Below are 13,286 nucleotides of genomic sequence, written 5' to 3' on the forward strand. Positions count from 1 at the left end.
ACAGTTAAATAAGTGCTCTAATAATAAGTTCAAATTACAAACGATACGATGATTAAAAATATATTGCAATCTAGAAGTTTCCGAAAGTTGCCATAATGTTTTGCATAATTAAAAAAAATTATCTTGTACTTTTTTACAAGAAATTAATAAAAATAAATGTAAATAAAATAACAATCACAATAATATACACAGATATAACAAAATATCAATAATACTTTATCATTGTTACAACAGCGCCATCTAGGAAAGACCATTAAAATATATTCATCATACTTGGTTAGTACTTTGGCTAGTATTTTAGGTTTCACATAGATGTCGTGCTTACGGCCTTCTAGCGATTAGCTTTTGTTACTTTGGATTTGGATCAAAGACCTTATACTTACGTGAATCTCTTAGTTCTGGATTCGAGTCCTGGATCGGGTTAGGAGATGACTATCGAGGTTTTTCTTTTGAGAAATAACTAGTAGCGGTTCAGAAATTTGAAAAAAACGTTGAAGCGTAAACCCTGACATCATCATAAACATTCGACCTACCTACCTACCGTTACAGTGTTATCTAAAACACTCAAACTTTCAAAGTCTTTGTTTATTTCATGGATTTCTCATGTCTAACTAGTAAAAGTCATTGATCTTTTTGCCTTGGCCACAGTGATTTTACTTTAAAATAACTCCATTCACTACGTTTTTGACAAAATGGCTAAAAAGAAAATAGAGGTGTTCGTAAATATTGAAAATGAACAGCAATTTGAGTACATCCTCAATCACAATCAAAACATATTGATTTGTAAGCTAATTGTTTAATTCTAATCTATAGGTACATAATAAAGAAATGTTTTCATCATCATATTAGCCGATGGACGTCCATTGCAGGACATACTTTTGTAGGGACTTCCAAACATCACGATCCTGAGCCACCTGCATCTAGCGAATCCACCACCTGAGACTCGTTTGATGTCGTCAGTCCACTTGATGGGGGGTCGACCAACACTGTGCTTCCTAGTGCGGGGGTCGACATTCCAACACCTTGGTCCACCTCAACGTCCTCTTCGAACTATGTGCCCCGCCCCCCGCTCGCCCAAACCCCTGGTGACGCCGTTGCGGTCCCTTTATAGAGCCTTAGGCACTTACACAAACAGAAAAAAAAGCCTTCATTTTTAAAAACATGGTTGTTTAGGTGCTGATGTTTACAACTCCTTCGCTGGTCCCTGCACGGCTCTCGACCAGCTCTTTGTGAAGATTAAGCTTGACTGGAGCGATGGAAACATGCTGCTATTGAGGGTAAATAAATTGAAAATAAAAAATAAAAAGTATTTCAGATACTTTTTTCTGATACTAGTAGACGCCGCGCGATTTCACCCGCGTGGTTCCCGTTCCCGTAGGAATACGGAGGTAAAATATACGGGGCCTTCCTCAATAAATGGGCTATCTAACACTGAAAGAATTTTTTCAAATCGGACCAGTAGTTCCTGAGATTAGCGCGTTCAATCAAACAAACAAACTCTTCAGCTTTATAATATTAGTATAGATAAGTCACATTTCTGTTGATGGCCCACCAATGGGCAAAGGCTTCCTCTCCCCTATACCAGAAGGAAGTTTGGAGCTTAGACCCTATCGGCTGTTTAGGCAGGTTGGTGGGTTTAGAGTTTCAATATCATTAACAAGCCATATTCGGCTCACTGTTGATCACGAGTCGCCTCTCAGAATGAGAAAGAGAGGCTTATAGTTAACCACGTTGGCCCAATGCGGATTGACAAAGTTCACACACGTAGAGAATTAAGAAAATTCTCAAAAAAGCAGGTTTCCTCACGATGTTTTTCCATCAATTTTTAAGACATGTTGCAGGTGTTAATTGATGAAATTGAGTCATTAAGTCGTTTCCACGACCAAAGCGAGCCTGTATTTCTATTCATTGTGGTAAGCGTTTTCCATCTTCAGATATTTCTTTACAAAAATACTTTTTCTTTCACAGCTAAACTACTAAAAATTCTTTCTTCAATGGACAGCTACATTACCAACTAACTGACGCCCCGCGGTTTCACCCGTGTAGTTCCCATTCCCGTGGGAATATGGGGATAAAGTATACTCACAAATAACGTGGTTTTTAATGCTTAAAGATTTTTTTCTAAATCGGTTCAGCAGATCCACAGATTACCTTCTTCAGCACTACAAACTTTACCTCTTTGTAATATTAGTATTAAATTGATGAGTGACAGGGTATATTATCATTATCATCATTATCAACTCATATTTGGCTCACTGCTGAGCTCGAGTCTTTCAGAATGAGAGTTAGGCCAATAGTCAACTACGCTGGCCCAATGCGGATCGGCAGACTTCACACACGCAGAGAATTAAGAAAACTCTCTGGTATGCAGCTTTCCTTACGATGTTTTTCTTCGCCGTTAGAAACACGTGATATTTAATTTCATAATGCACACAACTGAAAAGTTGAAGGTGCATGCACCGAACCGGATTCGAATCCATATGCTGCTATTTACTGTGTAATCACGGCTCAGGGTATATCTACCTATATTAATTTATCTTTGTATTTTGACGCGTTTTTACAGAATCGAAAAATAACGCGAGTCTTCAGAGGAGTCGATCATATGAGGTTTGCACAGGCTGCGAAGTTTGAGATTGATTGTTTTAACCAATACCAGAAAGGTAATCTTAATGAAAGGGTCACTTACAACTTGGATGAGGCATCACCAGAAGAAATGGTAAGACATAAACTACTGTTAAATTAAAGATAGTGAAAAGGTGTGGATTAATTGACCCGTTGGTCACTGGACTAACATTATATCAATTATCGTAGATCGTTAGATGGTCCCCTCCATACTAAAAATCCCATTTTATGTCATTACCCAAAGACGTGCACACACATCTTATCTTAGTACGTAACAAGCGCATGCTGTGAGTGGACGTGGACTTATAAAATATGTACTGTGTTTTTATATTTTATTCCCTTAATTATGTCTTCGTGTTCATTTTGGAAGTGTAAAAACACAAGCCACAACAGTAAATCATAATTCTAATGAAGTTACTAAAACCTTTCCTTAGATGAAAAGGTTTTTTTTTTAAGATAAATAGTGCAGATAAATAGTTTTCTGTCACCAAGTTCAAGTCACCAAATATACCTAGAATAATGAGGCCTCCATACTACCGCAAAACATTACTTCTTACTTACTTCCTTCGGCGCTACAACCTTTTTGTGGGTCTTGGTTTACCACTTTTCTCCATTCATTTCTATTCCTTGCATTATTTTCCCACGCAGATAATTTTTCCATTTTTTGCAGGTCCTCTTTAACACAATCTAGCCATCTTCTTCCTTTTAATTTTTTTACCTGTGGTCTCCATTTTGTATGAGTATATCCAGCCTCTCTACGTGCCCTAGCCACTGAAGACGTTGGGTTTTACAATTTCGCACTATTGTTTCGTCTTTTACTAGGTCTTCCAATTCGTGGTTCATTCTATGGTGATAGGTTCCGTCTGAACTTCTTAGTAGCCCAAATATTTTGCGGAAAATGCGGAAAAACTGAAAAATAATACTTATAATAAAAGTGTAACTCTATACATAGTAGAGTCTAATTTTTTTGGAGAGCACATTACGAGTATACCTACTATAATTTTTGCAAATCTTGTTTTAAATAAATTAAAGGAATGGCATAAGTCACGTATATTGGAGAAGCAGAAAGAAGAATCATCAGCAGAAGCTCGTAGACAAGAAAGACAAGCAGCTCGCAAGCGTCACAGAGCGGAGAGGATGATACCATACTTGCAGCATTTGAACTTTGTGTTGTACTGGCCACATATGGTACATGCCCATCCTGAATTGTATGAGCGATGGGATCAAAATAGTTAAGTGTTTAATAGTTTATGGGCCGGTGACACCACCTGATAAATGTCTGTTAGCTTATCAACAAGTTTTGTTCTTTTAATTTGACATAAAGTAAGAAAGTGACGAAACTTTAAGCTCACGTTCCATAGATCACGTTTCCATAGATTAGCCCGGAAAAACAGATAGATAGAAAAATTTAAAAAAAGATTAATTATGTGTTGCTATTGTGTAAATAATTATTACATGAGTAGTTATTTTGAAATCACAGACAGACACTTCATACACGCAGATGCAATACTGAAACAATTGTTTCATCCCCAGATATAATCATGGTGGGTCGCGAAGAGGTACGGCTGTCGGAAGAGATGGCGTACGACGTATTGTATGCCGGTGATGCCGAACTGAACGAGGCTTCCTTGTATACGCTGCTCTCTGCGCCGGCTTTAGCTATATGCTTTCGTCTGCTGGACACTGACAAGCATTTCGTGTGTTAGTAGATTCATTATCATCATCATCATCATCATCATCATCACCAGCATCAACTTGACAATCATTATAGTGGGTCACGAAAAGTATAGCTGTCCAAGGAGATGGCGTACGATGTATTATTTGTTAGTGATGCTAAATTAACGAATACTCCTTGTGTACGCTTTAGCCATTTGCTACCGTGTGCTGGACACCGGCAAGCATTTCGTTTGCTAGTAGTATCATCATCGTCATAATCATGATGACCAAAATAAAGAATTCATTTATTTCTAACGATCGGACGCCCGCGACTTCGTTCGTGTGGAATTCAGTTTTCAACATATCCCGCAGAAACCACGGATTTTACCAGAAAGAAAAGTAACTTGTGTGTTAATCCAGAGTAAAATCTATTTATTTTCATTTTATTTATTATTATTTTAAAACTAAATTAATTAAGATATAACTTAAAACGTGACTCCTCCTCCTGCACTCCTCGGGAAAAAGTGCCTCGCGATGTGCATGCAGCCTCTATGTTATTATATTTACTTTATTATCTATTTAGTCTACCTAATACAGTATATGATGATGACGACGATGATGATGATGATGATGATGATGATGATGATGATGATGAAAATGACCGGTTCATCGATACATCATCCGTCGACTTCCCTACTCCTAGTTTTTACTGAGAATGTACTGAAAAAAAAGTTCAACACTTCATACTCCAATTCAGGACTCGAACCTAGGACCTTATGAACCGAAGCCTAAGCTAACCTAACCACTGGTCTTATGGCGTAGCCATTGCCGGTTTCTTTAACAAGTGATTTCATCTATTTTAAGCTCTGGTGCGCAAAATTTTATACGAAGAAGTAACCCCGATAGATGAAACTAAGCCATTGAAAGACCAAAATGCTTTGAAAACTGCTTTTGATACATACAAAACGTACAGCTCTTCCCGAGAAGAAATATTACGAAAACGCAAAGAAAACCGCTTAAAACAAAAGGTATATAAAATTCATTTAATATGTTTGATAATCTGCTATTTTTGAAGTTATGTATTTGAACAAATGATAAATACTCGTACTTACTCGGTTAAATAAAAAAATATTAATGTGTTTGAAGTATTTGAAACTTTCTCTCTTATGGAGTATTCGAGTTTAGGTACGTTTACGTATTTATAAATGTAAAATATTTATAGGGTTAAAAATGGGGTGAAAGCCTTATCCTGAAAAAGCTTGTCATTAAAAATATTTACTAGTTCTTCGAAAATGTTCTCCATCATTTTGCTAATAATATTTTGTTTATCCTCGACTCTGATTCTAGGAAGAAGTTATAGAAAAGCGAGCAAGAAGATTGTCTGAAATACAACGGCTAGCGAGACAAGCTATTGCTGATGGTATACAAGCTAAAAGAGCTGCAAAGGAAAATCGTAGAATCGAGCTCCTTAAAACAGGAGTAAGATAATACAGTTATTGGTATAAATCAGCACGAGATTGTTTAGCTTGAAAATCCAGTTTTATTAAATAATATTTGAAATGACGTCATGAGTCGTCCTAACCCTGTATTGGTCATTCGAATAGGTTGATAATGATTAGTTGAAAAATAGGTTTGAGGCGGATTCGTTAATTCTTTTCTTGAATACGTTTGACAGACTATCTATGAATATGCTTATGAAGTATTTTTTACTAACGTCCGCATATCGGTTATAAAAGGCGAAATAAATTATTCTATAAAAAAAACAATTAAAAAGGTTCACAAGTTTTATTTGAAAAAAATACGTTATTTTCTTCAAATATCCACTATATCTGTACTAATATTATAAAGCTGAAGAGTTTGTTTGTTTGTTTGAACGCGCTAATCTCAGGAACTACTGGGCCGATTTGAAAAATTCTTTCGGTGTTAGATAGCCTATTTATCAAGGAAGGCTATAAGCTATATTATCTCCGTACTCTTACCGGAATGAAAACCACGCGGGTGAAACCACGCGGCGTCAGCTAGTAAAATATATTTTGTTCTAATTCTTGCGTGTTTGCTTAAATTAGGTTCTTTAAGTATGCGTTAATTATTATTTCTAGAGCGAAATATAATAAATAGATTTATAGTTATTAAGTAGACAAAAGTGGCTTCAAATGGTTCGTGTAAAGATTCCTTGTCCCTTTGTTGTTAGTCTTTTTAATTGGGCTGTCGCTCTTTCGCGCGTCTCAATATATACGTGTTTTACAGAATTTGTCAGCTCTAGAAAATTTAAATCAAGAATCCGATGACGATGATGTAAACATAGTCATTCCTGAGGTCAGTATTAATAAATAAATTAAATTAAATAAAGGAGTTATGTTGACTCTTCTCAGTGTAAATGTGCCTTCAAAATCAATGCTAGAGTCATTGCAAATGGTCGAACTTGATGGTTTTGTTTGGAAGAATGTTGTAACATAAAGCTCTTAAAACTAATTTCATAGTGCGAGGATAAAATAAATATTGAAAAATGTATTAGAAAAAGTTTGTGTGTTGTCACTCCTTTACACCGTAACTATTAAACCAAATTTGCTGAAATTTTATCCTGAATTAGTAAATAGGTTAAACAATCAAATTTTAATTCCTGTAAAATCCATGATACACAGGATTTGTTAAAATCTCGGAAAACTATTTTTAGGCAGACGATGTCGCGGTTATCAGCTATATAAGATAAATTAAGTTTACAATATAATTTAAAGGTATTACCTGACGTAGAAGTGGAAGATGAAGAAGAAACGGATGATGAAAACGAGTACTTTCCACCCGCCGGTCTTCTAATACCAGGTTTCTACGCTCCGCCCAACGATGTGGCAAAAACCAACGGCTTGGCTATCTTATTCCCCAAAGTAATTTTTATATGTACTTAGTAATTGACGGACTAAGCAGATAGTTGCTTGATTATAAATATAATGTCACCTTCTATACTGATACTAATATTCATCATTATCAACCCATATTCGGCTCACGGCTGAGCTCAAGTCTCCTCTCAGAATGAGAAGGGTTAGGCCAATAGTCCACCACGCTCGTCCAATGCGGATTGGCAGACTTCACACATTCATCGCAGAGAATTAAGAAAATACTCTGGTATGCAGGTTTCCTCACGATGTTTTTCCTTAACCGTTTGAGACACGTGACATTTAATTTCTTAACATGCACACAACTGAGTCAGTCAGAGTCAGAGTCAGTTGTGTGCATTTTAAGATACTAATATTATAAAGAGGTAAAGTTTGTGGATTTGTAGGGATAATCTCTGGATCTACTCAACTGATTGTAAAAATTATTTTATCAGTAGAAAGCCACGTTATTTGCGAGTGTCATAGGTATTTTATCTCCGTATTCTCACAGGAACGGGAACGGTAACACGGCGACTCAGCATCGATAAATGTAATGTTGGTCGATCCCTTCCAGGCTGAGATAGATAGGTATACAGTATTACACGTCACCCTAAGAGCCGTGATAGTCCAGTGGATATGGCCTCTGCCTCCGATTCCGTAGGGTGTAGGTTCGAATCCGTTCCGGGGCACGCACCTCCAACTTTTCAGTTGTGTGCATTTTAAGACATTAAATGTTAACTCGCAAAGTAGCTTGGCGGGTTAACGGTCTTCAGATTCTTCAGAAAGTATTTGGTATATCTCTCTCCTAAAAGGAGGGAGTCCTAGGAGGTTGGGGGGGCCCTTGGTAAACATTTCTCACAAAAAAAAATAAAAATGCTTGCTTAAAATAAATATGACAGTGACTTAACCAATGTAGGACGTTGCAATTATTTGGGTGAAAAATATTTTTTTATTTTTGTAATTTCTAAAGTGGAAGCCCTATAGGCAGTTTTTATATGTTTTTTTCGGGGCCCCCTGAACTCCAGGGGTCCCCCTAGAGTCCGGGGGCCCCGTATCATTGATACGGCTAATACGGCACGTGGTCCAGTAAAAGACCATTAAAATAGGCTGATAACGATGACTTCTTTAGTCACAAATGAATACAGTTAGTTTCAGAGAACGTAACCCCGGAAGACGAGTTCCTACCACCGCACGTCCTAGTTATGTTTGATATGGACAAGCGGTATAAAGCCATGGAAGTGATATCTCAGTACAAGGACGAAGTCATACATGTAAGCCAAAATTCAAATTCAAAATTCTTTTAGTTCAGGTACTCCAGTAGGCTAGTATACCAGCAGTGTTGAAGTTCATCTATTTGTAGTGATAGCTATTTGTACCGGTTGTGAAGGTATAGAATCTGCTTAGAAGAGCCGGCAAGTAACTCGACAGTGGCTCTTTTTACACGATTTATATTAGCTTCACTTATAATGTATGTAAGATAATCTTGGAATCTTAATTTGACCTACTTCCTGGTTTTTGATTAGGACGAAATTTTGCACACGCTCTGAGTTCTGATGACAATACACGACAAGCTAAGAAACGTCATTACAAATCCAATATGGCGACCTTCCCAATCACTTTAACTATGTAGGAAAGACAAATCTTGGAATCTTAATTTGACCCACTTCCCGGTCTTCGTGTAGGATGAAATTTTGCACACGCTCTGAGTTCTGATGACAATACATGACTAGCTAAGAAACGTCATTACAAATCCAATATGGCGGCCTCTCCAAGATGGTGGACTGACTGTTTGAAGTCCACCCCCATGGTATGGATAGCAAATGAAAGGGTTTGCTGTCAGAAATACGAAAAAAATAGTCACGTGACTTAAATCCAGTATTTGTAATTGTTAGTACGTGCTAAAAGTGTGTTTTTAGATTTGTAAACTATTTAAAATCATTTTAGAATTTAAACTATCGTGAGTGTTATTCATATTAATTGATTATGAAACACGGCTAAAACTCACGTGATATTACGTCGGAGTATGCCCGACTATGTTTGGATCGTGCCGCGATGCAAGAACCAGCTCATGACTAAGGGCCCCGTATGGGTTCGAAACTAGTCGGGCATACTCCGACGTAATATCACGTGAGTTTTAGCCGTGTTTCATAATCAATTAATATTTAAAATCAAACAGTATTTACAATTATTTTTTGACGTTGAAAGCAATGTTAATAGCTTATACACTCCGCATCTTTGTCATTACCATCAAACATGCAAAAGTACCAGGTCAAACTATCTCAATATGTCTTCTCTGCTCTAAAGAATGACTTTATCATCATCATTATTATCATCATCATCATCATATCAGCCGATGGACGTCTATTGCAGGACATAGCCTTTTGTAGGGACTTCCAAACATCACGATACTGAGCCGCCTAAATCCAGCGAATCCCTGCGACTCGCTTGATGTCGTCAGTCCACCTGGTGGGGGTCTACCAACACTGCGCTTTGTAGTGCTGGGTCGCCATTCCAGCACCTTGGGACCGCAACGTCCGTCTTCGAACTATGTGCCCCGCCTATTGCCACTTCAGCTTCGCGACTCGTTGAGCAATGTCATTATTTATCAGTCTATTTTAAAGCCTATACCACATGTACTTGCCGCAAACTCCAACCGATACAAAGGTTTGGCTTTATTTTGTGAGGCTCACATCGGTAGCAACACGTCTGTCAATGCGTTAGTGTATTTTGAAGAGGCATGCATAACGAACGTAGAGTTTGTGTCGGCAACAATATTTAGCTTCCATCAGCTCCTGCGTTTCTATAGTCCCTCTATTTCCATTCTACCACAGATAATCGAAGCGTCGTGAACAATGGCATGCTTTCGTTGTTGAAATCCAGTCGACTCTCACGAAACTTACCGCATGGACGTGTGTAGTTAGAACAGCTAAAATGTAGAATGTCATTTTGGCTTCAGTATTTCCGCAGACATTTATTATTTATGCAATTTAAAAACAAGAGTGAATAGGCATACCTTCTATATGCAAACGCGCTCTAACTTTAACCTCATCATTGCATAGTCAAGGTTACGCCTATTTACAAGACATATTATCCCCTTGACATCAGCATTATAGGTTCAAATCATGACAACATTTTACTCCGCAACTTTTTAGTCACTGCAGCCAGTTTCAGGCTTCCTCATTAAATTTTAAATCGATTGGGAGAGAGTATACGTTCGAACGTTATACCTGGAACACGATAGCACGCACAAAAGCAGATAGTGTTTTTCAGATAGCATGGGTACGGCGATAGTTGCCTTGTGACGTTACGTAGAATCGCGGCAAACTTCCAATCGTGAGACGAATTGCTATCTGAAAAACACTATTAAATTGTAAATCGAGTGGTGTAGCTACGGTCCAAAGACTGGACTTGACTCGACAACCACTGTCAATCGCTCTGCTGACGGAATTATGTTAAAACCTGTGAAATAGTTTAGAAACTTTTGTGCGCTGTTTTATGAAACGTAAATGGAGTCTTTATAGCATAACTAGCTGACGCCGGGCGGTTTCACCCGCGTGGTTTACGTTCCCGTAGGAATATGGGAATAATATAAAGCCTATGGCCTTCCTCGATAAATTTGCTATCTAACACTGAAATAATTTTTCAAATCGGACCAGCAGTTCTTGAGATTAGCGCGTTCAATCAAACAAACAAACTCTTCAGCTTTATAATATTAGTATAGATTAGTATAGATATGTCGGTGCCTATTTATTAGTATTAAAATAAGTATGATTCGTTTTTTATTCTCATTTAAAGAGCTGAGTCACAAAAGTGAGAATGTTTTGTAGATAAAAATAATTGAGATACCTTTATACTTTTAGATGGGCATTTTTAAAGCTACACGTCCATCAGGTCCAGTTAAGCATATAGCTTATAGCATAAAACAGTTTGATGTCATGGCGAAAAGGAAAACGTATAAATTGTACGTATTTTTGAACAATAAACTAATTAAAATTATTTCTTTGATGTAAAGGGAAATGAAAAACCGGTCAAGTGCGTGTCGGGCCACGCGCAGTGTAGGGTTCCGTAGATCAAGTTAGAACTTTAATCCTTTACGTAATTCACAAAAATACCAATAATGATACCCCACATCATGGAATAGACGATATAAAATTCATCTTCACTTTGCATGTGCTTGCATGTATGTAAATTATTTTTTCAAATTTTCTTTTTATCAAATTGTAGACGTAATTTTTAATATACATACCCATACCAATTTTCAGCTTACTGTTTTTAACAGACACTGATTATATGTAGAGATCTTACCAAATTTGGCTAGGCAGGGAGAACAACACGAGCGGAGAAGGGGAGTGTTAATCGATTGTCGAGGAATTCCTTAACCCTACATCCGTTGGTCACAAGTCCGGGACTCTGCTCGGAGTTTTTTTCTCTTCCATGCGATGGACTCGGCACCCGCATGGTGAATCCATGGATTGCTAAGATATGCGTCTCTCCTATTTTGTAGTAAGCAGCTATCGAAATAGTAGATTGTTATACAAGGGGCTAAAAAGACCCATTATATACGAGGTATTTTTAGGAAATAGAAACCGCCTAAATAGAAACCGAGTTTATAATGGGTTTAGCCCCGAGTGTTACACTGTGCTTTTCACTACGATTGCGAGAAAATAAAATAATTTAGTAAAATATTCAATGTTTTATTTTATTTGAAAATAAAATGTACAAAGTCTACAATCTTGGATATCAAGGGAGATGCTTTTACCCGGTAACATAATTTCCGACTATTGTAAAGATGAATAATGAGTAAAGGATGTCCCATGTCTTCAAATCTCGCTATATTCGCAACTCAATAAAAATTAAATAAAAAAATTAACGCATTCCACATACAATAACGCTGCATTTCATTCCAATTTAAAGTTTTTTATTTATTTTTCAAAACAATTTCGCAATAAAACGATTCTATTTTCGAATAAAACCTCCTCCGTTTTATAATAGGCTAACTTGGCTAGAACTCGTAACAGACAAGAATTAAAAAAAAACAAAATTACTTTAGCCCCTAGAGCCTGAAATGCTTGTTTAGCCCCGCTGTGGAGTGGTAATATGACAGTGTTTTTGAGCAAGAGTAGTGAAAATGTAATTTTCATTTCATGAAAATTATTAAACGACTAGTTAATGCTGGTTTATAGAAAGAGAATCGACATGTCATATGGTTACAGGCCCAGGTTTTTCGTCACATTAACTTCAACTTGTTAATGAAGCTGAAACCGTGGCTCAAGTATGCCTTTCTGACAGAGAGTTACATATTTGTACCCTTTGCCGTGGAGATCCTTGGGCCATGGAGTCGCAGTGCCAAAAAAAATTACCGAATCATTTCATCGCGGCTAGTTGCCTCGACTGGTGACAGAAGGGCTGGCTCGTTTTTTGCACAGAAGATCAGCCTGGCTGTCCAGTGCGGAAATGCAGCCAGTATTCTTGCCAGCGATCCACGTGGGCATGATTTGTATTGTTATTAGGATAAGTTAGCTCAAGTTCCTTATTGTATTCTTTCTCAATAAAAAAAAAAACTTGTTATTGATTATAGAGAGAAATTAAAGTTAGCACTTATGATCTCCATAAAGAAGGATCTGGCTTTGCTGGAATTGGTTGGCATTGGCCCAACGCATGTCAGTCGGGATGTTATCGCGGGGGAAGTCGAGTGCGCGGTCTTGTTCAGCGTTGACTATGGAGATAACTACCCTCAGTTTGAAGATTTTGAAATATATTAATATTGAAACCAAAAATAGATGAAGCAAGAAATTATGAACTTAATTTTGCTGCGATATCTAATGTAGAAATTAATAAAATTGAAATGTCTGCATGTTCTTTGATTTTTAATCTATACTAATATTATAAAGCCGAAGAAAAAAAACTTATTGTTTGTTTGTTTGTTTGTTTGTTTGTTTGTTTGTTTGTTTGTTTGTTTGTTTGTTTGTTTGTTTGTTTGTTTGTTTGATTGAACGCGCTAATCTCAGGAACTACTGGTCCGATTTGAAAAATTCTTTCAGTGATAGATAGCCTATTTATTGAGGGAGGCTATAGACTATATATTATCCCCATATTCCTACGGGAACGGGAACCACGCGGGTAAAACCGCGCGGCGTC

General features: G+C 37.2%; 1 protein-coding gene across 1 annotated transcript; it reads left to right on the forward strand.

Moving 5' to 3' along the window:
* Positions 1–631: 631 nt before the first annotated feature.
* On the forward strand, positions 632–12,910 carry LOC112054704 (uncharacterized). The gene is made up of 13 exons (XM_024094571.2): positions 632–783; positions 1,174–1,277; positions 1,842–1,913; positions 2,564–2,716; positions 3,655–3,853; positions 4,156–4,323; positions 5,143–5,306; positions 5,626–5,757; positions 6,526–6,594; positions 7,014–7,160; positions 8,294–8,419; positions 11,009–11,109; positions 12,727–12,910. Exons 1-13 carry the CDS (start codon positions 693–695, stop codon positions 12,908–12,910), a joined length of 1,710 nt encoding a protein of 569 aa, XP_023950339.1. The 5' UTR covers positions 632–692.
* Positions 12,911–13,286: the final 376 nt, after the last annotated feature.

The sequence above is a fragment of the Bicyclus anynana genome, chromosome 20 (assembly GCF_947172395.1).
Source record: "Bicyclus anynana chromosome 20, ilBicAnyn1.1, whole genome shotgun sequence".
In the NCBI taxonomy this organism is placed as follows: Eukaryota; Metazoa; Arthropoda; class Insecta; order Lepidoptera; family Nymphalidae; genus Bicyclus; species Bicyclus anynana.

Bases quoted from the DNA above. Each gene is read 5' to 3' on its own strand.
- LOC112054704 (XM_024094571.2), top strand. From the start codon at position 693: ATGGCTAAAAAGAAAATAGAGGTGTTCGTAAATATTGAAAATGAACAG. The intron at 2,717-3,654 runs GTAAGACATAAA...AATAAATTAAAG, and splicing joins AGGCATCACCAGAAGAAATG to GAATGGCATAAGTCACGTAT. The intron at 4,324-5,142 runs GTTAGTAGATTC...ATCTATTTTAAG, and splicing joins CACTGACAAGCATTTCGTGT to CTCTGGTGCGCAAAATTTTA.